The 26,721-nt window shown below is 43.6% G+C and overlaps 1 protein-coding gene across 2 annotated transcripts in view; it reads right to left on the bottom strand.

Annotated features, from left to right (window-relative positions):
* The window catches only part of SETD5 (SET domain containing 5), a 39,924-nt gene extending 29,110 nt beyond the window's left edge, over positions 1-10,814 (bottom strand). Inside the window, exons 1-7 of one of the 2 annotated variants that reach the window (XM_009999297.1) lie at positions 10,744-10,814; positions 6,817-6,922; positions 5,761-5,972; positions 5,393-5,451; positions 4,814-5,001; positions 3,778-3,816; positions 2,035-2,277 (exon numbers count right to left, since the gene is read on the bottom strand). In XM_009999297.1, the coding sequence (XP_009997599.1) occupies positions 2,035-2,277; positions 3,778-3,816; positions 4,814-5,001; positions 5,393-5,451; positions 5,761-5,972; positions 6,817-6,922; positions 10,744-10,814 (918 nt within the window). The remainder of the gene's footprint in view (positions 1-2,034; positions 2,278-3,777; positions 3,817-4,813; positions 5,002-5,392; positions 5,452-5,760; positions 5,973-6,816; positions 6,923-10,743) is intronic. The other variant, XM_009999298.1, reaches the window with a different exon arrangement.
* Positions 10,815-26,721: the final 15,907 nt, after the last annotated feature.

Genomic DNA, 26,721 nt, shown 5'->3' with positions numbered 1-26,721 from the left:
AATCCCCCTGGCTTGGGGAAGCTCTAAGGTCTTACTTTCTTTTTTTTTTTTTTAAAATCATTATTTACTTAAGTCAAAAACTCTCTCAACTGTCAGGATATGCAGGGCATGTAAAATATTTCTAGTTCTTTCTTCTCTCACTAGAGTCTTCATGTCCAAACAGAGCAGTTACAATACCCATCTTCTACATACAGCTGCTATCTGCATATTGACACAACCTCCCTAATTTTTTTCCTCAAGGCACCTATTTCCTCCAGAAAATCTATTTTTACATCCAGTAATGATATCCAGTTAACAGACAACTGCTGCAAACCAAGAAGCCTTCTCAGTTTGTCTAACAAAGGTGAGACAAACGAGTGGAACAAAAATATAAAGCACAGGATAAGAGACCCCACATTTTGCACCTGTGGGGGCAATCCTCCCCACAAAACTCCACAGCCATCTGCTGAGCAGAGAAAACAAGGACACAAGGGCTGAGAAGGAGCAGCCTGGGACAGCCACCTGGTCTTTCCTCATTATCGAAGGGGAACTACAAAGCCACTAAGTCCCTTTAGGCTTTCCCAGCATGCACAATAGGTACCTACCTACTGCTTGTTTAGATTAAGTGCAGCTCTCTATATCTCTCTTATGCAACTTTCTATCTTTTTGTTTCTTTGGGATATATTGCACTTGGAGTCCTCTGATATGGAATGCTGGCCTCTTTTCCCTGTGGGAAAACCTATGTCTGTACAGGGAAGGGAGAGGGCAAGAGAGCATGACAAGAACAAGCACATTTATGTATGATATCTTTTATAATCATCTGTACTGCTGTAGTCTATGAAGATGATCAAATTAAACACCATATGTTGTATTACTTATTTCAGGATTTTTTTCTAAAATTCATGTGAAAGAGGTAGAAGAGTTTACATTTAGACTCAGAAAATAGTAGTATTTCTAGAGAGCAGAACTTTTTCTTCCCTACATTTCCTCAGTTGCTCTCTTTAGGAAGGCTACTCACATAGCCAAGTAGAAGTGTTCCTCCCCAACCCCCACAGAAGTCTTATTATTGCAGAACAAGAGTGGAAGGAAGCTGGGTCCAAAGTCCTCTTTCTGCACTCTCCCTTGCTGGCAATATCTGTGCTCTGCCTGATGTGCTTCACCTACATGAAAGCAGAGGGAAAGGTGGGAGGGAGCACGTGAACTTCACAGAGCAGTGAGTCAGCTGATATAAACAAGAATGATTCAAGCACAAACATATACCTGATATTCAGGTTTCTGACTCTGCTCCCCTTCTACAGAAGAGTGCCCCACATCTGTTTTGGAGCCCATCCTTTTCAGTTGCACCTATCTCCATTCTCCTGGGCAAGGAAGCCCCATCTCCATTCTCCGGGACAAAGCCTGAACTGAGTGGGAATGCTGCTCTCTGTTCAACAGAGCATGGACCAGATGAAAGATCAGCTGAGCAGAGTAGCAGGGAGGACATACACCACACAAACACATCCTTCTCCTGTTTCCCCTTGTCCACATGCATTCCATATAATCATTGCACATCTTGAAAAATAAAAGTTAGGGAGGGGCAGTTCCCTAAAACCAATTATAGTTGTGCAGTATTTGAAAGTTACCAGATACATCCAAAAAACTGAAAGAATGCTGAAAGGTTCTTTACAATAACGTTCCACACAACACAAGCCAAAAAAACAGAATAATAAAATTAAAAAATCACACACAAACAAACCAGGAAATTTCCTGCCTCCAGCAAGTGATAGATCTGGTTCTGCCTCAAGCCACTCGGTGACCAAAAGTATTTATGGTAAAATCCCTGTGAATCCTATCACAGAACTGTACAAAATATCCCCAGCTTAGCAACATTGTTTTGGTTGAATGTGTTTCTCAATCTGCCTTGATACTGTCACATCTCTTCTGCTCCCTTCTACATCAAATCTGTGCTTATTGGTCTGAAATCATACAAATCAGCTATAATACTGCTCACCCACACCCAGAGTCTATAAAACCAGAGGACCTGACCTACCCCATTTCTGTCACAATGGTCCTTACCTGCATCTGGGACCCAATAACAGTATTATTGCAGGCCAGCTCAGTTTTGTTGATTGTGTCTAGCATAGCAGTTTTGCCCACGTACTCCTTGTGGGAGTTCAGATGACGCTCCAACAAGTTCTGCACGTCAGCGCTGTACTGGTTGGTGAAGGCTTCTTCGTATTGATCTGTCCAGAGGCGAATCCGATTCTCCCACCCTTCAGCTGTGTTTTCATCCAAGGCATGTGCTTCAGAAGGGGAATTCTGCACCAAACAGCAAAGGGTGAGTGGCGAGTACACAACAGGAAAAACCAACCCACAGGATTATGATACAAAAACAAAAAAAAGAAAAAAAGGCAAGTCTATTCCAAGCCAAGAAGAGAGTGTCAGCTGTGAGAATAAATTTTTCAGAACCTGTGTCCTCCAAAACATAGTACAATGTCACTTAGGGAACCTGTGGAGGACTCCAAGCAGGACCTAAGCCTCTTAGGAGCTGGTTCTTGGCACTGTTACATACAAGAAAATTAAGCTAGCACATGGCCAGAAAAAGCTCTTTTTTAAAGTAACTTTGGAAAAATAATTAAGTCAATTTAAAAAAGCAAAGGAACAGAGCAAAGGCAGATAAATCTCATCTTCTCCTACAATCAACCCAGTCATGTCCAGCTTCAGGCTAGATGATGTTGACTGCATCTCAATCTTTGCAGTGACTGATCCCCAAATACTTCTAAACTCCCTGGCTGAATGGCCACTGAGGTCTCAAAAAACGGGATGTAAAGCACAAGGTAATACACAGATGGTTAAAGTGCAAGTACTAAGCACTGCAAAGAGGAGAGGGCAAAATCAAGTAATTTGTTTATACCACCTTGTAAGGGAGGGAAAAATAAAAGTAGGTAGAAAAAAAAATACCCTAAGCTTCAGTCTTTACTTCACAATAATTGAAGTAATTCAAGAAACTACATTCCAGAGCTCAGTAACTTAACTGGCTTCACAAGGGACTCACATATATGTGACACTAGTGAAAAGGACCACTGAAGAACCACCATTGTTTTCATCACATATATTAAAAGCATTAAGAGTTTTTATGCATTTTTACCTTCCCAAGGCACTTGCACACTATGAAGATAGATGAATACATACAGACCCACCACAGGACTGTCCTATTCCTCTGCGCCACCTTCTAGTAGCCACTGTCAGCTGCAGTACTGGGGTCAGGTGGAACTGCATGAACTTTAAGGCAACTCTTGTGTTTCTAAGAATATGTTTAGCTCTAAGTGCAAGCCTATATTTTTGTCAAATAAACCTTTTATCAGATAGCCACACCTACCAGTATTGCAGAAGGTCAAAGATAACTTATCATCCCATCTATCCCTTGTAAGGGGATGTTAAGAGAAACAAGGCAACACTGCTAGGGACATCCAACATGTGCTGCTTTGATGCCCAAGCTTCACCTTTGATGCAATGAAATTATAATTGACCTCACAGAAGAGCGGCCACAACCAGTTCTACATCCCTTACATCAAACACCCCACTTACAGGTGTCATGAATCAGTCATATCTCCTGGAACTCGGTAACAAACTTACAGAAAGTGATGAGCTATCAGAAGTAAAAGCAAGGTTGTAAGAGGCCTGCTTGCGGTGCAGGGTAAGGTTTGGGATTATTCTGAGGCTGGTCACAATAAAATATTCTCCAAGCAAACCAAGACAGGCATGTCACAGGGAAAAAAACAAACATCACCATCACAGAGGCTTCTCAGTTCCACTCACCTTCATCCTCAGAGACTTCCGTGAGCCCTCTCGAAATGCCTGTCCCCCAGACGAGGAGAGAGAGAAAAAAACCAAAAAAGTATTATAACACCTCTTCTCAGAATTAGTGTCCCAGAATCACACCAGATCTAACCCCAACAGACCCACCCCCTTAACAAAAGATGGCAAGAATTACAGGAAGACCTATACAAGAAGCAATGACTTGAACAAAAAGACTCCACAATGCAAATCCAGTGGAAACTGCTGAAAAGCTTGATGATCAGGATTTCTGAACGAAAAAGGCCTGCCTCATGCTTAGTGAAATCTCCAGATCAAAGCCAAAACTGTCCCAACTAAACCCACTGGCTTTGATAGAAGAAAGGGTCAGCAACAGAATCAAGCTGGCTCACAACAAAAGACCTGAAGACCTCGCATAGCTCCTGCTCTCAGCCTTTTATTTAACCAGTGTCTACCAGAACTTCAAGGGAAACCTAACCTGGGGAAAATCATGGTAAAGCTAGGAGATGATAGGAAAGCACCACCTGCTCACACACTTGCAATCCAAAACTACTTCAGTCCCAAAATCCTCACAGACAAGACAGTAAAGTCATCCCTCTAATATTAATCACTACCTACACAGTTTTTCACACAGGCACTATCTCTGCCCCTGAGAACAGTGCCAAGAAGCTCTGCGGCCCAGATTCCTTAACACAGCCCGCTGAGAAACACCATACTCCCTTCATTTTTCATTCCATTCACAGACTGCCCTTTTGCCACAGACAGACTCCAATAGCTATTTCCCCAAATCCTAATTTGAGCAGAAGGGAAAATATGTGAGTCCAAGGTCTGAGCATGAATGGAGAGCATTGGGAAATCAGGGTGGAGTTTCAGGAAGGTAATTTTTAAACCAACAGCCACGTACTCTAGTAGGTCACTAATACAAGGCGTCCCATTATTACACCAGAAAACATTTGTCTACTGTCAGCTGGTCAACCTGCTCTCAAACACAACACAGCATTAGACAGGAACTAAAGCGACCTTGTCTCACACCACATACCTTGATCTTTTTGGCCTTTGGAGCAGTGCGAGCTTTTTCTGTACTCCTCTTCCTCTTCTTGGGTTTGCTTCTACGGACACGGTTGACAGTCAGGGTGATGCTGGTGGGGGTGTGCTGTGTGGCTGTGTAGAGCACTGTGGAGGGAGAGAGTTCTTCATCCCAGCTTTCAGTTGCACTGCTATCCCCACCTACAGAGAGGAATGCTTCGTTAGCAACCTTTTTTTATTCAAACCAGAGAGAAGAGCTTACCCATATGCAAATTTTCATCAAGATGACTTGATGACTCTACACAGCTCTATGCTACCTCAGTTTTCCCACCCAAACTCAGAACACATGACCCAAACTTCTGATTCTTACAGAATGGCACTGCTGAAAGTGTCCCTTTTCTATTCACAAGATAGTTTGATTTTCCCAAGAGTTAACTGACGTGAGGCAGGAGAGAAGAAAGTCCCAGAGGCTGAGAGGCAAAGACATTAGTGGACACTGATCACAGTTAGGGGATTGCAGCAGCTGAAAAACAAAGGTCTTGTAGAAGGAAAGCAAAAGTCACCACTATCAGAATGACAACATCAAGCTCACCTGACACGTTGTCCTGCTTCCGGCGGCGGAGTCTGATCACCTTCCCCCTGCTCATTCCTCTGCCAAAGGAGAATGCACAATTGAAGCTGGTTTGTAGGAGCAAAGTCACTTGAAATTCAACAGGATGTCACAAGATGCGTGCCCTCAGTGGGGCCCAGGATGATAAGAACATCCTCATCTCCACTCCTGGTGCCACCAACACTTGTCAGGCTGACAACGCAAAGGAGGAGGGTCAATACTAGGCAAAGCACTGGCAAGAACGCTCCAATTAGCAAAAGGAAGTCTGTTCCACAGCCCAAAAGTGACACGGCTTGCCATGAGAAGTCAACATGAGGAGCAGGCCACATCTGTACTGCACCAAAGCTTACCTGCACTTTTCACACTTGAGGAGGAAACCATCTTGAGAGACACTGCAGTGGCACCAAGTGGGAATTGCTTCTCCTTCTGAGGAGCTCTCACTGTCCCCGGAGTTCTCCTCATCAGGCGAGTGCAGGCCGTTCAGTTCTGCACGAGGTATAATGGTCTGGACAGGAGGAGAGGCTGGCGGCGTTGGAGGAGGAGGGGCTCCATAATTATGATCCTGAAAACGAGTATTTGCAGTACTACTTTTAACGTGAAGATATGATGGCTAGAAACTGAAGTCCCAAATCTACGGTTCCCAGGTTATTAGTTAAAAACTGGTGTCCTTAATATACCAAGAAGGTAAAGCACTGGCTCTGAAAGACATGAATGTTTTTCTTCTGCACCAATGAATTAAACTGAAAATGCATTACAACAACTAAGGTATTTTGATATGAACTGTTGTGCTGCTAATAATCTGAGATTACATCAGCAGTCAAACACTAGAACCAGTTGCCCAGAGAGCTTGTGGAGCTGCTGTCTGTTGAAATATTAAAAATCCAACTGGACATGATCCTGAGTAACCTGCTCAAGCAGAGGCAGCTTGACTCGGGGGGTGTCTCAAGAGGCCCCTTCCAATTCCAGTGATTCTGTGACATCCTGTTCATCCCACAGTTTCAAGTCATGCTCCCACTCTTCCTGACCATTCCTTGTTATGTTACCAATATGAAAATCTGTCCAGTTGAAACAAGTACAAACTGTGCACAATAAACCAAACGGGCATAAAATTACCACCAGGAAAATATTAGATATTCACATACATTCACACTTCATTTGTACACTTCATTCACTTAAAAATCTATCACCTAGAACACTACTAAAGCTTGCTAGAGAGTATGCAAGACTTCACAAAACAATAAACACACAAATGTAAATAAAAATGCATGGCAGAACTCAGCTGTAACTCAGCGTTCCCTAACAAATAAGCCAAAAATCTGAAGGCTTAACAGGCAAAGAACGATGAAGAAGGAGAAAAGAGTAGAGGAGACAGTAAAGAGCTGATTCACTGCAGAGAGAGTACTCACTGCGTAAGGCAGCCCGCGATAGCTGTGTTTCTGGGTGGCCCCATAGCCGTGGCTGGAGTACACATTCTTCTCACTGACAGCTGGACTAGCTTCCACAGACTCTGGGCTGCAGAAAGGGCCAGAAGTAAAACCCATCAATATAACATCTTTTTTTTTTTTTTTTTTTTTCCAGTATTTCACTGCTCTTTTCTATTCATGAGCTCAAAATGAAGAAACTTCATGAAATTGAGGTGTTAATGTGCACTGCACCAGGCATCATCCGTGCTGAAGTTGTACAGGATGAACCTGCTTTCAACAGAGGGAAGCAACTGAGTATGGGCCACCCTGGATAACTCATTAAACTGGGTCTCAATCTGGGAAGTTAAAAAGATAATTAGCATGTAAGCAGCTTAGTTTCCTCACAGTTGAGTAAGTTGGGTCTAGTTCAGCATTCACATCTGAACGCAGCCAGCATAATCTCAAAGCCACTGAACAGCACTGCCGTGTTATCTCTGCAACAGCTTATTTCAAATAGCAGCTAAGCAGCTTTACTGCATCTGTGCTTGTTTCTCTCTCCCTCAGATACTAATTGTTAGCCAAGTCCAATGTCCTGTAATGAAGTCTGCATGAAACCTGCAGCTATCCTGACAACAAGGACCAGGAGCTGGAGATTCCTGTTACAAAGAGGCAACAAAATTCATGACCTGAACAGACAGTGGCCACAGACAAACGAGATTCGCCCTGTGCTTTCAATGCAGCAACATGGTGTGCAATGTGCTGAAGAGGGAATGTGCTGCTGAGGTACAATGCACTCTTCCACCACATGGTGGTGAAAAAAAGCAGCTAAAAATGAAAGGTATATCCCTCAGTAGAAAGCTGCAGAAGCCCTACTCAGAGAAGGGACAGCTGCAATTCAATGCAGGGAGTATTAGACAATGAGGCTACAGACAGAACACCAGCCAGGAAACACACTGTCTGTTACAAGCAGGAGATACAAGTCAGCTAACTCTGCACAGATTACAAGCAGGGCCCCTACTTCTGCTATTCTCTCAGAATACAGCAGAACATTACTGACTCATGTCTGCAGCTGAAATCTTCACAGTTTTAGCTGGAAGCTGAGCAAGCAGGAAAGAAAAATACAGGAAAGAAAAACTTTACCTTGGACCTCTGCTGCTCTGGTAAGATCTTGCAGGATTCTCAGCAGGTCCTACATTGCCAGGGTCAATCAGGCAGTGCTCAAACACCAACGGCCAGCGGTCACGCGTGGGGCAGTGCTTAGGCACCACCCAAGAACATTAACCCCTGTGCCCTTTGGACTTCCTATTAGCTCTTGAAATCTCTGCTGCACTGAAGCTTGCCCCACCCTGGCACTAAACCTGATATACTCTACAACTCACTAACCTTCTGGCTTGTTCTGGAGTAAAGTGGATCTGTCTTTGCAACACAAAGGAGAAGTAATTTATTACACAAAGAACTGCAGAAAGTAGAAGACCTTCAACTATGCCAGCCCCACTTCTGTAGCTCAGGATTTTAGTGCATGACAGGATAACTTCTGTTTGTTTTCAATGTAACTAGAACTAGCTAAATTGTGAAAAGCAGGAGATACAGGTGGCGACACCTCTCTGAGGACATGCTTCTTAATAAAAGACGCCGTGTAGAGCTTGCCACATAATCCAGCCTTGCTGGATCTTTGCAACAGTCCTCTAGGACTTCCAGATTGGTACAGAGCTTAATCCATTCAGGTTTAATGATATTTTCAGAAACAATATTAGAAGGAAAAGAGCCTCAACAGCCTAAGCCACAGATCTGTCCAAGTCACCCACATTCCTAACTACAGTCAGCCTGGAATACCAGCAATGCTGTCGCAAGCATTAGCAATAAAACTTCAAGACTGTTGGTGCAACGGTGTCCAGGGGCAACAACACTGGGGCCCATGCTTCCTCAGCAGCAGCCTGCCAAGGAGCTTCAACAACTTCCAATATGCAGTCAGACCAGAACATCAAAACTACTCTGCAGCCTCCATGTTCACCCTCAGATGAACACTGACACCCTTCAGCACTTTCACCTCCCCTCTCTATCGGCCACCATGGGAAGCAGATGTGAAAGCTCTGCCTGAAAAGAAGGCCGCTTAGTTTTCCTTTTACTTTCCCACTACCTCTGTGATGCACATCTTTGAAATCAGTATCTTGTATGAGACAAGAAGCTCAGGTACCCCAAACTTGATGCATTAAACTAGTAGAGTTTCAAAGGAGAAGTGAAGGATAGACACTTCAGGAGCAAATAACAGTGCATCAGTGCAAAGCCTGGAGAATAAAGTCCTGGCATTCCCAATTTTTAGAAAACAGAGAAAACAATTCAGAAATCTTCAGAAGTCTTTATTCAAACCACTCCAGCCTAGCCTTAAGTTGGACCTACAAATTTTTTACAACTAGTGAAAAATGAAATAATGCTTTGCAGAAGATTTACTGACAGCCTTTTTGATATTTAAATGTTACAAGGGACATGCTAGATACATCTGGCTCTCCTCTCCACCATATTCAGCTTTGAAAGCAAAGTGCCTCGTACATGAGTAAACTATTTAGCACTCTTTCTCCTGTCATAAACAGTTTAAAATTCCTGCATGTTGAGTCTTTAAAGTGCTAGTGTGGGAGAAGCATGGTGACAAGCAATGCTGAATGTTAAATATTGAAAAGTGAAAGATCATATATCCACTGGAGATGAGTGACTTAGTAGATTCTGGCTCTCCATTTAAAAACAACATATTAAAACATGGGCTTTAGGATGGAATTAAGCATCATGAAGAAGAATGCCTAGAACGGGGCCAGTGCCAAGACAGAAAAAGAGCATTAGCAGTCCTGCAGAGAGTGCAAATGTGTAGTGAAACTCTGTGCACAGACAAATCAGGGCAAGATGGAAGGGAAAAGCAATTATTCATACCCTAACCCACTGCTCTTACAGCTCAAAATTAATAGTCTGGAGCAGTAGCTTCTCTACACTGATCAATCTGACACGCAGGTATTTGCACAGTAGGTACCTTTAAATAATACATGGGGGAAATCTATCTCCAAAATGGCCTTGTAAATTTTTGTAAAGAGATGCTACAGTCTGTATCTCAAAGAAGGCTGCAGGAAAGCAGAAGGCAGAAGCACACAGAAATAACTTGAGCCCTCTCTCTCGCCCCTGACCAAAACATAGTACTCATCCGAGCTGACATCATTCTACCACGGTTTTTAATAAAAGATCACAATGCAATATTTGCTGTATTTTAAATGCTCCTGACTTCTACAGTAGCACCACCTTCTGAAATAAATGCTAAGTCCCTTCCAACAGGCCTCAGAGAGAGGACTGCAGTGAGAGCACAGGGTCCTGCAGTGGGGACCCTGAAAGAACTAATCACAGAGATGTGCTTTTTGGAACCTGCTCAATGGCAGAAACAAAATCAAAGTGTCTACACAGGCTGATGCCATATCTCTGGCAAAGCTCCAAAAGCATCCAGAAATCAGTCATGTAAGATTGGTACTAAGTCTGATCTAGTAGGCTCTACTGAGAGGGAGGCTCAGCACACTGATCCCCCGTATAACACAACTTTTGCAAAAGGAGCTGGCTCACTCCTGCACCTTGGCTTGCCAACGTCAAACATGGGCACAGCAAACACACAACTGCCTGCACTTGAGTACAGACTTACTAGCCAAGCTGACATAACACCCAGGGTTGAGTGCCTCACACTGCTGGAATTCTCCTTTTCCCCACCTCCTGTGTCAAACTTACCACTTTCTGTAGCACTGCATTTGTTAAAACACTCAAGAGTCTGTCCCTGCACCCGTATCACGTGGTCAGCAGACCCGCACCCCCTTTCTCCCAAGCGGAGAAAGGACTGGCACTGATCCTGCAGCCCCACTCCAGGGCAGCCCCCTGGCACCCTCCCCTCCTCCTTGGGGTAACACTCACTCCGATCCTGCAGCCATGTCGGAGTAGGATGTATCTGGTGTGGTGACTCCCAGAGGGATTGCAATGCTCATGACGCCCGTCGGGGATCACGGAGTCGCACCCCCTTTCTCCCAAGCGGAGAAAGGACTGGCACTGATCCTGCAGCCCCACTCCAGGGCAGCCCCCTGGCACCCTCCCCTCCTCCTTGGGGTAACACTCACTCCGATCCTGCAGCCATGTCGGAGTAGGATGTATCTGGTGTGGTGACTCCCAGAGGGATTGCAATGCTCATGACGCCCGTCGGGGATCACGGAGTCCAGAGGGCAGCGACTGGCCGCTCCGAGGGCGGAGAGGAGCCGCAGAGCCTCGGCCCACACGTCACGGACATGGGGAAACCTACCAGGGTAGAAACAAAGCATTGCATCTCCGTTACAGAACCAGGTCTCCCTGCGTAACCCCAAAAAAGACTTTTCACAGCAAAAGAAAAGCAGAAACAGATTTCCATCAGTGACATGCTGCATCATTTTTACTTGATTTTCTTACGTGGGGCCAGGGAAGAGGTAGATGGTTGTAGTTTGGTAGGGGTATTTTTTACAGTCTTGGACCCACATGCAATGAGCTGCTCTTCCATAAAGCTGATAATGACAGTTCCCCCCTCCCCCACCTAAACTTAGGATAATTATCAGATAAGGGGGGGAGGAGCCGCAGAGCCTCGGCCAACACGTCACGGACATGGGGAAACCTACCAGGGTAGAAACAAAGCATTGCATCTCCGTTACAGAACCAGGTCTCCCTGCGTAACCCCAAAAAAGACTTTTCACAGCAAAAGAAAAGCAGAAACAGATTTCCATCAGTGACATGCTGCATCATTTTTACTTGATTTTCTTACTTGGGGCCAGGGAAGAGGTAGATGGTTGTAGTTTGGTAGGGGTATTTTTTACAGTCTTGGACCCACATGCAATGAGCTGCTCTTCCATAAAGCTGATAATGACAGTTCCCCCCTCCCCCACCTAAACTTAGGATAATTATCAGATAAGCAATCTATTAGCTCCTCTTGCATATAAGCAGCAGCTGTCACCTATCACCCACAGCTCTTCACCAGCATTTCCTAAACCCTTCCCTAAACAAGTTGCAAGCAAAGCCCCATCTGGGAGGACAATGAGACAGAGCTGAGGTGGACAGAGCTGGAACCTCTCACTCAAGATCAGCTCATGTTTGCTTTCACTGGGTGAGCAGGACGGCTGTCCCCATGGCAAGCCAGGTCTGTCCTGGTTTCTGCACCCACCACTCAGTGCAACGAGCCCTGACACAGCGGGGTCCAACTTTCCAAAATCCCAGCTGACCCCTCCTCATGGCAGAGCCACATCAGGCATCTGGGCGCTCGCACACAGGCTGCCCCGATGGGGAAGATGACAGGGCTGCAGTGTGAGCACAGGGAGCTGGGGTGAGGGGGTAGCACGGAGGGGCTGGCAGGGAACCCCACACCCTGGCCCCACTGTTGCTGCCGACCGCAGAGCTCAGCTCCAGCAGCAAGTGAAATCACTGATAAAAGCAAAGTTCCGAGGGTCGGATGGCGGACGGAGGTAACACGGGATCAGCTCCTCGTTATGTAAATAACCTCAATAACACAGACCTTCATAAAGGAGCTATTATTCTTCAGCTCTGAGGAAACCCCCACCACACGGAGCGAGGCTGCATTTCTGCACGTAGGAAAGGTAGCTCCAAAATCAAAGGAAACCAGTGACAATTTAGCCATCCTCAGGCTTTAAGGCCAGCCTTGAATACCTTTCCGCAGCCTTCCTGTGGCGCGGATGGGCCAGCCTGTGCTCCAGCCGCCGTCACATGCTCCCCGGCATCTCGGAGGCTCTGCCAGCAAACCCTCCTGGGCTACAGAGAGGCAGCAAGCCAAGTTTTCCCATGGGTAGTGAATTTCTCACAGGGAACTGCCTTTGGACACCATAGTCCAGGCATTGTTTAACACATAAAAGCCCCCAAAACACAAAAACACACGCTCACTACATGGGAAAATTAAGGAAGAGTGAGAGAGTCTCAAAGTTTAAATGCCACAAGATATATTGTTTTTTCCTATCTTAAAAGGCAGGCCACTTAGCACATGGAAATATGTTCCTTCTTCAGCATACATCCCGAAGAGAAATCTTTCTGACAGTATGACAGGCATACAGTGAATTACACAAGTAGCACGTAAGGATTTCTAAGTGGTCTGTGGCAGTTCCGTTATGCCTCAAAGCAATGGTCTCACAGGGAGGTGGGAGATGAAAAAGAAAACAGGCAGGACTCAGCTCACAAGCAGCTCAAACCCAACACAGCCCAGGTGTCCTTGACTGTTTTTGGAAAAAGAAAAATAAAAGGACCTTTAAGGAGTGTCTCATTTACCCTTTCTCAGGCTTGCAACAGAATTGTGATTTCTACACTGACATCAGATGAGAGAAACCACTGTTAAAATACAGCTAAAAGCTCCAGATACCAATACCTGCTTCAACCCAGAGTCACATAAAACTCTGGCATGAGGTTAAAAAAAACAGGACAAGTTTCTCAGATTCTGAAGCACTCTCCCCTTTAAGGGACAAAGAAAACTTCCCCTCCCCATAATACTTTCAAATACTTGCATACATTCCCCCCCACTGATAGCTTGCCTTTGCCATGACCATACCCAGCTGGCAGAAGCCTGAGATTTCATCAGGACAAATTCCAGCCTCCTGCCTGCTCGTGACTCAGCAGAACCAGAGGATTTTATGTACAGTTTCTGCACTCCAGAGTCACAGGGTGTCTGGTCAGTTCTGGGGTACTTGGGACACATTTTTAGCCCCTTCTCATAGGAAATCCTCTTTCCATCAGTGCTGTACAAACATCAGACTGTTTCAGCACAACAGAATCTCTCAATTTTGGGAGATTACTGCAGAAACATGAAATACCAAACAGGAAGGTTAGACAAGGCAAATTCCAGTTCAGTTGCTTTTGTGTTGACCCAGCAGTACTTGCTCAACCATCACCCATGCTCGGATTTTGCTGTTTGTTGCTGCTTTTTTATGTGTACTTTCAACTCTGACGATGTAACATTCAAAACAAATTGCTGAGACCAATTGCAAGTGCCCACATCAAATTCAGGCTAGATTGCAGTCTGGTCTTAGTGAAACTTGGCCTAGTAACACCTAAAATGTTAGTCTGCACAGAAAACATTGGGGTTGAGATCAGAAAGTTCACCCATCAGACTAATTTCCTGTATATACAATCGCCAAACTCCTTCTTACCTCTTCCCCTCAAAAATATATAGGTGTACTGCCACACCAACTTCTTTCTCTCCAGTGCCACTGGAAGAAATTTTCCTAAAATGTGAAGTCTTAACTGCAAATTTTATATGCTTCAGACCACAAACCTATCTCCCTTACAGCACAATTCTTCTTGAAATCAAATGGAAATAGGAATTTTGATGGCCTAACAGCTAAATAATGCTTAGCTGGTTTTGAAAATACAGGATTTAAAGATATATTTATCTTCCCACATCTGTGATCTACACTTCTGCCTCCTTAACCAGTCACACCAGTATGAAGACACTTGGTCTTCCCCATCATCGTCAAAACAGCCCAGATGAGCATCCACCTGCACAGCCACCTCAATGCTGGGATCCCCAGTACTCACTCAGCACCCGTCACACACCAAGGGACTCACCCATCTTCAGACCCAAAATGTAAGAGGTTGCCTTGGCTAACACATAAATGTATGCAACTCAAGTATTTCAAGTAACATCCTGTATCTATGGAAAGGACTGTAATAAATCTCTGCTGGCCAAGTGAAGGTTAGGCAACACCTGCTGTAACAGTGAATTTTAATTTTCCAAACTCTGTTTAGGATGCAGCAGCCACAGCACTGCACTGGCTCACTTCCACAACCACTGCCAAAGCAGATACAGAAAATTTACTGCTGGGAACTCTTTCCATTACTTGTGGTGTTAAAAGTCAGGATTAATGGGGGACAATCAAGCATGGTCAGACAAGCAGCTCACTAGAGCTTCCTTCTTCAAGTTGTGGTTGTTCCGGTGTCCTGGTCTCACAGACACCTCTGGTGTGCAACACTCAGTGACAGACTCCACAAAGTATTTGTGAGAGCCAAGAAAAATTTACCGTTCAGACAAAAAACAGACCAAGCCCCACAAACTGCATGTATTACCTGAATTCAGATGTCCAGTACCTTGCCATTGTTACAGGCTCAAAGAGAAGGCAGTTACCAAGCACAGGAAGGACAGAGAGCCTGGGCCATTTCTCCGCAGTGTCAGTGCAGGCCTGTGAGACTGTGTCTACAGAGGGCTTGATATATATTGTATCAGTGTGCATCCAGTGTCTCATGCATTGCCAAGAATGGTAAGAAGGTAACACTGGTACAAAACACATTGTGGAAAAACTGAGAAAAGCTTTTTCTGATTATATACAACTTCAACACCTGTACCAGGGGAGAGAGGACAGGGAAATGCCCAGTGTCTGCATGGCCACTTCTCACATATCTCGGTGACAGACAGCAAAGGACAAAGACTTTCTTTACCACTCCCCACACCTCCAACTATTTAATTCCCAAAATTCAAAGCAGAGCCAAGACTTTTGAAAACCCAGGACTGCTAGACTCCAAATGATAACTGGTATCCTCCTCATTGTGCTCAGCAACAGGCCTGCAGGTTTGTCCTCAAACTGGGACATCCCCTAGACCAGATGAGGTCCATATACAATGAGCATCTTGACATTCCCAAGCTGTTACCAGCCACAAAATTCAAAGCACATTTTTCTCCTGCATCTCATGCTGCCATAGGCCAGAGCAGGTGGCAAACTGGAAGTAGCAGCTCTGCCATGCAGCCTTCCTTGGCATCCTCTCCATCAACCTTATCTGGGACAGAGCCAGTGAATTCTGACCAGTTCACACTTACATTGCCATCTGCATCAGTAGCAAACCTCTCTGCAAGTGCAACAGTATGAACTGTGTTAGCAGGCTTATGGATCCTATTAATTAATCTTTTCCCCTGGAAATTTCTGAATAGCCAAAAATCTACGGGACATCTAAAGTACACATGAAGTGCTTCAATTATACTGAAAATGTCCTGTCTCATCAGCTGATGCCACCCAAACATACATGCAGTTCACCTGAGACTGAGCAAGCACTGCTTGTTCTTTCTAGCAGACCCATAAACCTCATGTCAAGGGCAGATCTTCACAGAAGGGCAGGCACCTTTAGTGCAAACAGAGTCAGATCAAGGGTTTTTGCATTTAAAACAGCTAGCTAAAAAAAAAAAAAAAAAAAGCAAAAAAAAAAGGCATCAAATTCCCAGAATTTCAAACCTACACAGAGGCAGGGGCAGAGTAGACAAATCCTAGTCATTCAGCTTCAATTTATTCTGAAACATACAGATTCCTAAAAGGACTTGAATTGTGTCTCAATATACCAATACAAATGCTTGACTCTGCCTCTGAAAACCAGCTGGGTTGACTAAGCAGCAAGGAAACAACTGCACCAGTTTTAAAAAATGAAATATTGACATGAGTATTTACTGTTATAATTGGTACCATAGATTATCTGCCCTCTGACTGACAAAGCAAGACAGCAACCCATCCATCCCACAGGTCTGGGAGAACAACAGAAAGGATCAGAAAACAGGCAACACGAGTATCCATTACTAGCTATGTATGTACACTGTGATAACCAAATTATTGACACATAGTGCAATGGATAAAGACTTTATGTCTTAGAGCTTTCTTAAGAGTATCTCCTGTTTTATATATAAGCAACCACATGCAAAAAGAAATGATTGCATGTCTACATTTGGTTCTGAGTTCATCTTGCTCCCTGGGATTTGAAGAACATGATGAAGCACCAAGAAGCTCTTAGAACAAGAAAAACAAAATTTAAAAATTGTTTAATGTGTCAAAAAGCAGTCATTCAGTGAGAATTGATGCTGCTCACCATGCTGCCCAAGACCTGGAGTCAAGGACTGGGGAAGGGCAAGACTGATGCTTCTTTAGGACATGGGTTGTTTCAAACAGCTTTTGGCATCCATGAGCCTGTACAACAGTCAAGTTGTTCCATACAGTATATAAAATCATATTAATGAATCCCACTATTCTTAAAATGCTTTATGGAAACAGTAGAAACTACCTCAACACGTCTACAAACACACCTCCTTAGCTAAAGTCAACATGATAAAGCAGTTCAGTGAAGACTATGCAAGCCATGTTTAAAACTGAGCTATAAGCAAGTTAAACCAATTTTGATAGAATTTGGTAAACAGCTAGAAACTAAAAATCTTTTTATTAAATTTACTTTAACAAGGTTTAAACTATTTTAAGGCAATTTTCATCTGTCCAGCCATGGGATTTCATAATTTTATCTGATGAAGAAAACATCAATTTTAGTTAAACTCCTCTGCAAACTACACCCTAAGGGACTACAAACGATGACAGTGAGCAACTGAAAGAAATTAAACCATCAAGCAGAGAAATGATGAATGCATAGTCAAGTATTCTCAGCAACTGACCCAAGACTGCAGAGATCACTCAGGAAAGCAAAAAGCATAACCTCAAAACTTAACTGCTGCTTCAGCAGACACAAAGTTATGCAAACCCTCTTTGTTTTGCAGAAAAAAACCAAAACCTGGTGTTTTTTATTTTGGATTCAGTAAGGATTTAAGGTATTATGATATGAAATTGAAGAGAAAAAAAAAAAAAAGAGAGATAAAGGAAGGCCAGATAAGACTTTGCTTCCAGAAATACCTTCTACTGCACAGTCAACCACATTCTTTACACTCAACATTCAATGCACTCTGGAGGTGGAGACATTAGGCAAGGGTTTGTTTGGAGTTTCTTAAAACATTTAATTTGCATCACGGAACCTTACTGGAAAGTTTAATTTATATCGATTTGAAATTGGTTGAAGAGTCATACATAAGGGTAATTCCATAAACAAACACATGCCAAATTAGAAAGGGGAAGCAAATTACAGAGGAGCAGTGATTCGTGGCAGACCAGATTATCCGGAGGTATGTTTATGGGGAGCTGGCAGGCAGGCAGACACCAAGAAACTTTGCTTGTTCCCCAGGCTGCTGAGAAGTGACCTGGCAGAATTTGCGTGGTCTGCACACACAATCTGCTGAGAAGGGCAGGGATAGAGACCATGTTTTAAAGGAGTAAAAGGTAAAGGGAAAACATTTAACCCAACCAAGACTTTATATGAGGTCCTCATAACTTTAAGGACCATCATCAGAGGATGTAAGAAAATTTCATGAGACAATATTTTTTTTAAATGTAGTAACCTGCATGAAATGCTACCACCTGAACAATGTTAATCATAAAGATACATCTTAAAAGATTTTGTTAAGAGTGGCAAAAAATCAGAAAAATCCAATAGACTCAGATTAATTCTTAGCCCTTTTCTATGCTAAAAACACTTTTATATTGCTTCTGTCTCACAGAATAACAAGTTGTCATCGAAGATGACAAATTCTTCAAGTACTGAAGCATTTTAAATGGTATTTTCAAAAATGAAAGGAAGCGACCCCCTGAAAAGTCTCTTATTTTTGCAAATACAGTTTTCTGTTCTTTCCTGAAAGATATACAGCAATAAAGAGGAAAAAAAGAATTACACAGAATACCTCACAGAAATTATAATATAAAAATTACTAAAGGAAATGGGTGAAGAGGTAAAACAGCCCCTTCCAGTTCTATAAACTTGTGATTTGGGACAGTCATGGGGGAGGGGGGGAATATTCTGCAGCAAGAGGAACACATCCTAATTGCTGTGCCAGTGCTGTACTTTGAAATAGTTGCTCTCTTTTCCCACAGGGTGAAGGAGAACAGTCAGATGTCTGTATGTCACAAAAATAAGAAACTGCAAACAAAAAGGTTCAGAACCAGTATTTTGAGATTAAGGCCTTGATAACTAACCTGCAGTGAATCCAGCTGTGGCAGCTGATGTTACTGCTGCGACTGTCCCCTCTAAGCCTCTGCCAAAACAGCTGGCAGGAAGGAAATGTTGCCAGTTCTCATCAAGTACAGTTGATGCCAAGACTGGACCAAAAGCAGAAGCATGTAAAACACATATTCCCTTTTAGATACTCTTATAGGAGCAATAAATTTCTGCAATAAGGCAGGGCAGACAACCAGGAACAGCAATACTGGAAGGCAGAACTGCTCAGTGCGTCACACCGTATCCACATAAGTCCCACATTTCTAGACTCAACTGAAGAGGCCTAGCAACATCAGTAAATGACTATGGTTAAAATAAGACTCAAGATTAACTTAAATAATGTAAATGACACTGATTTAATCCTAGCAGACCAGAGTGTTTCTTTGTCCTAGATTTTGCTGCTTGTGAATGTAATAATAGTCACATTAATGGTTGTGCCTGTGTAACTATTAAACTTTCCTAAGTAGACAAAACCTAAATTAAAAAGGCTGTCAGACAACACCCCTCTCAAAAAAACCCTCACTACCTCTAAGAGCTTGATATTGTGTTTTGAAGGGATTTCAGAGAAAAGCCTTTACCACACACAAGGTCAGAGGGAAACAGAGAAATAAAGGGCAATAACTAGGATCAAATCCAAACCCAGAGAATTACAGTTCCCATGAGAATCCGGACAGTCCAGAGTCACAGGAAGTTGCTGAATATAGAAGGGGAATCAGCAGAATTTACTGGCACAGGGCTGTGTCCCAAAGCTGCAACCAGTGGAAGACTAACCACAACCGGGTTGCCAGGAGTAGGATTGCAACCTCCAGTCCTAGCATTGGAAAAAAGATTTCTTCGTAATCCCACTAAATACTCTCTGCCTTGCAGGTCTGGCTCTGCGTCCTTTATACATCTATTTAAGGCCTTCACGTGACGAAGGCTGCCTGCCTGGCCACTCCCAGCCAGGGCAAACAACCCAGCTCCAGAGACTTCAGCAGCAGCTTCCAAGGCAGACGTTGCATCAGCCAGGTGTGCAGGAAGCGGCGGAGATAAAGCAGCTGTTGACGAAGGGGCTCTCGGACGGAGGCCGCTTCAGGAATCCCGCGGAAAGGACGACAGGAAGGAGAGAGAAGCTCCGCACACAGAACAAGCTTCATCGGCCTCAGAAAGCCTTTGTGCTGGGGCTCCGGACCTGGCCTTTCTCCCAGAGATGATGCAACACTGAGGAACAAGGTCCGTGCCAGAGAAAACTATTCACAGGCTATGCAGATGGCAAAGCAGCAGCCGAAGGATCTCGGATCAAAACACGCCAGAGCCCCTCCAGGCCCAGAGAGTTCCCCTCCCGGCCTCCCTCCATGCCCCCCAGGATCCTCCATTTCACGTCGTCAATTTGCTCCCAGCACGACTGCAGCTTCAGGCAGAACCAAGGACTTTGCGATAGTGAGAAAGTAGTAAAAGGGGGCTTTGAAGTTCTGCAAAAATCTCAGTTCGTCATCTGATCTGCTGGGAGGGAAGAGATGGAAGAGAGACTCCCAAAGCCTCAAATCTCCCAGCCGGGATCCTCCCGTCACCGCGGCTTGCCAGCACACGCCTGAGCTCCCCAAACACGTACGGCAACTCTCCACTTGCCGGCAGCCTCGGCCCCGCTCTCGCACACCAGGAAACCACGCAGGGACAGCCCGGGCAGCCATGGCAACATCACAGTGTGGCAATTACGGAGCCACAGCTCCCAGCCGAAAGTTCAGCCTTGCTTTCCATTATAGGGCTCGTTTTGACCCTTCCCCCCACCCCAGCTCAACCCACCACTTGAAAGTCGTCCCCCCCCTCATTCCCCTAGCTCCAGCCTGGCCTCTGTGGCTTGTGACCAGCAAGTTTTGCAGCCTTGCACCTGGGCTCGAGATCATGCAAATACATTTTTCTCTGCATTGTAAGGAAGTTACTCCAAGCTTATGTAATGCTGCTGTACCACATCCCAACAAACACTGGTTTGTCCAACGTGCCTTGAGTGGGAAACACGGATGCAAAACCACCTGCAACCTGCACCACACACAGTGAGACAGATACACTCACTAACTGAGCTGTATAATTACTGAGCAGCATTAAAATCCAGTGAATTTTACAGGGTTTTTAAGGGTTTCAGCAATATTCCGGTGCTGTACTTCAAAGCTCAACTCCACCACATCCTGTCTAAGGGGTGTCTTGTAGGAAACACCAACGACTGTGGCACTTGCACAGACACCAGTGCCCAGAATCACACAGTCATTTAAGATGGTTCTGGGACCCCCAGAAAAGTCACACTTTTCCTGCAGATCTACTTTTGCCAGCATAAAACCTGTTAGAGAGCAGAGTCATAGGGCAGTGGTGGAAAGCAATCACAAAGACTCCAAGGCAGCACATCAGCTAAAAAGCTTATTTCCCCTTCTGGGGCTTCTACCCAATTGCTGATGCTGAATTATGGTAAAGGGATGTTCTTTACAGTGGTTCACTTCTCTGGCTTACTTGTGTCTCATGTTACATTGTATTTTGGCCCTGTCAAATATATGCTGATCCCAAAATGCAGGTACTACTAACATGGCAGCACAGCATGCCCTGGCTCTGCACGTTGGATTCTCCATGCATAGTGGATGTCCACCTAATTACAACATTATAGTAGTCAGAATTATAGAATAAGCCATCAGCAAACAGCATATTGGACCATCAAGCTTTAAGGCATGTAAGCTTTGGTAAGTTATTTTGGTAAGTTTTTAGTAAAACAAGATAATGACCAAGACTTGTTCTCACAATTACAGAGAAGGAGTGACAGTTACTGAGGAAGATCCCAAATACCTGCTTCATAACTGCTGGCAAGAACAGCAAAGCTCAACGGTACAGACAGCACTGAGAGCCATGGTCACCTTTTTCACTAGCTCATTTTTTATCAACAAGACGAAAAGCAGATAATCCAGTTGAATGCATTTTCAAAGTAAATGCAGATGACCAGAAATCAGCAGTCACAAACTTGCAACTGGTGACTGAATAAATACAAAAGTAACTTAAACCAGATTTATTTCTGGTGACTTTCAGATAAACTAGTCATTTCTTCCTTTGAGAAGAGCTTCTCTATGCGTGCAGAACACTGTAAGCAACCACCTGAACTGCAGGTGGGTGGTAACACAGGAGTGCTGACATCAAACAGTTGGCCAAGAGTGCTCACTGTGGAGCTCACAGGAAAGCAATGCTGAGCAAGTGGTTCTGTAACACATCAATAATGAAATGCTATCTGCTACCACAACTGCTGGGTTTTGTGAATGGTGAATTATCAGCACAGTAATAGATTGAGAACTTTTCCCTGATTATTGCAAATGCAACTAAGGACAGTTATGTAGCCTCACGATGAAAGAGGTTGAAATGTGATAGCTGCTCACACTGAAGAGGCTGACAACCCTCCTCCAGCAGGTCATCTCCATCAGCCTCCTGATGCTGGGGAGAGGGGAGTGATGAAACAGCAGAGGGGGAAGGCAAGGAAGTGGAGAGATTTATTTACTACTAAGCCTTCCCAACCTCTTTTGTCTGTAGCACTTTCTGCATTGCTTCTGCAGGTTAAGACAGATAGAGCTGTCCGGGCAAGGTGAGTAGCAGGAATTGCTGCACTAGGTCTCCAAGCTAGAGGCCTTTGCTTTATACTATGTAGTGCCCCAACATGTTTCTGCAGTTTTTCCCTTTAGCCCTAAGCAAGGAAACTTGCAGTTGCTAGACAACCTCTTTCTCACCTCAGAAAAAGCTGGATTTATGTGACAAGTATTTATGTGACAATATATCTTCAAAAAGCTACCGAGTTTTGAGCTGCCTCTTGCTCCTTAGGACACAGAAGTGTTTCCTTACTGTGCACCTGCAGAGATGAGAGTGATGGGCTCCTCCCTGGCCAGACCTGGAGGAGAGGCAGGAATGCAGCCATGCAGGAGAAGAGGTGAGAACAGTCCAGGTAGCTCCGCGTCCTCCCCTGCACAGGCAAGGACCAGCATGCACACGGGCAGGGCTGACCAGGAGAGCTTAACCTGCACAAAGCAGCAGATTTTGAGAGCTACCAAAAGGGAATTTAAGAGCTCTGCATGCCTGCAAAGGCATCTGGAACAAGGTAACCTATGGAAATAGAGAAACTCAGAAGCCATCAAGGGAGTGGTGAAACGGACAAACGCAAACAAAAAACCAGAGGCATGATCTGGAGCCATTACCAAACCAAGTCACTCAATTCCCTAGGTGAATTTACAATGTGAGAGAGGAGGAGAATCACTGAAGTATTCTCATTTTCATGGTACAAAAAGCAGCAAACAAGTGCCATTAGAATACTGCTTCTGACAATTACCTGATATTGTTTCAAATGCAAATACACTTTCTGACTAAGTCCAGTTAACTTGAGAGAAAAAGAATATCCCACATTAATTTAAGAATGAAGCCTACCAAGACAGCTTGTGCATACTTAGCCTCTCAGAGGAACTGTAATCATATTGCCATTCTGCAATTTTTAAAATACTGTTTCTAAAAAAGGATGAAAAAGATTTACAGACTGCTGCTGCGGTCACCTGGAATCCAGCACTACTCAACTGAATAGTCTGAGTGTACACAGTTACATTAGGGCTGCTCTGTAGAGGCTTTCAGAAACCTTAATCATATCTTAAAACATCTGAAGCAATGCAGTATGGGAAAGAACTGAGTTCCAATGATGCAAGCCACAAAGCATTAGATTTCAGAGTTCCCTTCACATCTTATATGTCTTATGCAAGCCAGTATTCTAGCACCAGGTTAACTATTTCTCTTCTAAATTAATCTTAATTTTGTGATCTTGGCTTTGACTGCAAGTGCATGGATATGAACATGTGCCAACTGATCACGGCATGAAACCTCTAAAGATTCTTAAGAGTATTATCACCAAAACACAAAAAACCACATTTTCTCTGGAAAGAAACTAATTGGGCCTATTTTAAAAGACTAAGACAAATGTTTGTTCCTTTCCCTGTAGAGAGTTCCCATGTTTAATTATTATCATTGCTAAGAAACTGTACTTCAAGATTGAATTTGTCTAACCTCAGTTGATATTGCTATGCCTTTGTCAGCAAATCTCACAAGTCCTTTTAGAGAAAGATCAAGTCCTCTCTCGATTGTCTTTTCAATAAGCTGAGTAAGTTGAGCTCCTTTAAGCCTCACATCATGAGGCTTATTTTCCAGTCCCTGGATCATTTCTGCAGCTGTCCTTTGAATTCTATCCAAATACACTGGCATTCTTCTTGAAGCATGGAAACCAAAATTCAATTCCAGTATCAATCTTAACATTGCTGTGTTTATAAGATTACTTATTTTTGCTTCACACTTCTGTCCCTCCATTTTTTTTTCTTCTCAATATGCCCAAGAATTACATTAATCCTTTTAAATAAAATACTTACCCAAGTACCATGCAGAGGCAACTAGTTGTAAAGACCTTAAAGTCTTGAGCTACTGCTTTCCAAAATGCTATTTCACAATGTACAGGGTGGGTTTGCAGTTTTTGTAATAAATGCATCACCTTGCAACTGGATGGATTAGTATCTTTTGTTGAAATGTTGCAAAACAATTCAGAGCTCCCTAAACATACTTTATTATCCCACAAGTGTCTGACAGAAGGCTTTATCAAATATTTTATGCTATCCAGATAAAAAGATTCTTATGAGCAGTAAATTAAAAGCTGATTTCATCTCACAGCCTTCTAGAAAGCTAGGTGTGTCCTTTTCAAGTTACAATCCCAGATATTTTAGATCTCCACTGTTAATGCAATTTCTACAGCACAACCATTTTTAGTGTCAGATGACCCTGCCTTCTTCCTCCTAACTCTTGCCCTCTCCACCCAGCACAGGCATGCCCCCCACACCTCCAACACCCAGTCCAACTTCCAGAGGAGGAATCCAGGAAGGAACCACCGGAGGTTAACTGACTGAAACCCCTTCCTCTCCCCAAAGCAGTGCCAACTTGGATCAGGTTGCTCACAGCATTGCTCATTTTTTCTCCAGGGCCACCAAGCGTTTGCGTAACTATGCATTTTAAGGCCAAAAACAACCTTCTGATGATCTGACTTTCCACCTAACAAAGACTGGAAAATCTCACCTAGTCTTTTCTACACTTGGCATTGCAGCTTACAAATGAACTAGACTGTGTTTGTCAAGCAGAGCCTAAAAAACAACATATGGATTTATCCCCAATTCCTTGGGGAAAATTTAAAATCATGCCTAGAGGTCCCCAGGCAGCATTGATCTAAGTCATTAAGTCTCCACAGTGAGCACAGTACATCTGTAATTTTTTATGAAAAAAGTATAAAACTTTTTAAACTAAAATGACATCAAATACTTTCTAAGAAGCCTCTGAAGAACACTTCAAACTCCCCAAGTGAACCTGCAGCTCTAACTGCCCCTCCAAAGGAGACTGCTCTACTGCATGAATGGGTGACCTAAGAAATTAGCTTCCCCAGTTTCATGAAGTGAGTGTTAGTGGTGCATGTATTGGCAGAATTTTAAATGTTATCTTCCACGTCCACAGTGGTTAAGATTTATTAGCACCTATCTTTATCAAAATACTCGCTTAACAATACACTTGCAGGATCTGTTTTCTTAACTACCTAAGCAAGCATGTCCATCACCACTTAACTAGCAGAGTGTCTTCCATCTCACACAGACCAGTCCCTACAAAAAACTTACCAGTTCTTGTTTCACTCACTAAAAAGAATCTCCGCCACCCCTCAAAAAAACCCATAGTTATATAAACAACAGATTAATGTGGACATATATTTATCCATACAAAAGAATGTCATGATAGCCAAGTTACCCTCCTTCCTTAAAAAACAGCTATGTGAAATCAGAGCAACTGGGAGCAGGGCTTTAACATAACTGCATGAATGACTATACTGAAATGAATCATGTTAGCCAAGATCCTGAGATGCTCTAACCTTGCATTCTTCCATAAACATCAATTTTTGGCTGTGTCAGAGATGAACAAAACCTTCAGTCTGACTTGGGAGAGTCACTCTTGTTCTCATGTTACGTTCTCTGCTCTTCTGTCTGGGATTATCAGTGCTGTATTCTCAGCCAACTGCAAGGACCCTCTTTAAACCTGGAAAAATTGTGCAGGAGAATAAAGAAAAAAATCCCATCACATGAGTAAATGAGGCTTGACAGCATGATAGATGCTGCAGGTTCAGCAGTACGAAGGCTAAGAAGATGGCTTGCATCTATTACAGCTTCACATAAGCATAAAAAATGCTGGTTTGCTGCATTCGGGAGAGAGATGCTTCACTATTTAAATTGGAGGCATTTTATATAAGACTGAAGATGACTAAGTCACAGCTGGACAGATTATGTTCTAGAATAAAGCTGCACGCTCCTCCCTGTACCTTAAACATCAGCATTTCCTAATCTACATCTTTTCTCCTTTCCCTTTCAAACACAAGATGCTCAATTCTTCCACCCAAAAAAATTAGCTAGAGAATATTCAGGGCAATATGCTTTAACTGAGAGGAATTTCACATGCACCAGTCATCGTAGGGCTAATTTGATTTTGTCATTATGGAAAAACTGAGAACTATCAAGATCTCAGCTGGGTAACAGTTGGATGGGAGAATGATCTCAACGCAGGAGGAGAACAGCACAGACAGGAATTATCTTCCTGAATAATGCAGATAGACTTTGTGTACACTAAGCATCCAAACATAGTTTGCCAAGATACTCTGAAGGCCCCTTCACATAGTTTATCAGTCCTGATGGCTACAAATCAGTAGCAACATTGTTCTTAACCCAATCTCACAGCATTACAATGCTAGTGAAAAGAAGCAGGAAAAATACCCTGGCTCACACTCCCAGGCTTCCCCATCAACAACTCATCCAGCATATTTTTTCACCTGTGTCCACTACACAGTGCACTCTCCACAACATCTACTAACATCAGTGTTAAAATCACTGATTGCTTTACTGAAAGAAACCAAAGATATACATAGAAGCAACACAGCCTTACAGAACATGGACTTGTGGGCAAGAGGTAAGGACTGATGTGTGAGAGGTACCTAAA

The sequence above is a fragment of the Chaetura pelagica genome, unplaced genomic scaffold, assembly GCF_000747805.2.
Source record: "Chaetura pelagica isolate M959 unplaced genomic scaffold, ChaPel_1.0 scaffold316, whole genome shotgun sequence".
NCBI classification, from domain to species: Eukaryota; Metazoa; Chordata; class Aves; order Apodiformes; family Apodidae; genus Chaetura; species Chaetura pelagica.
Note: the sequence above shows the minus strand (reverse complement) of the source record. Positions and strands in the feature narration are given on the sequence as shown.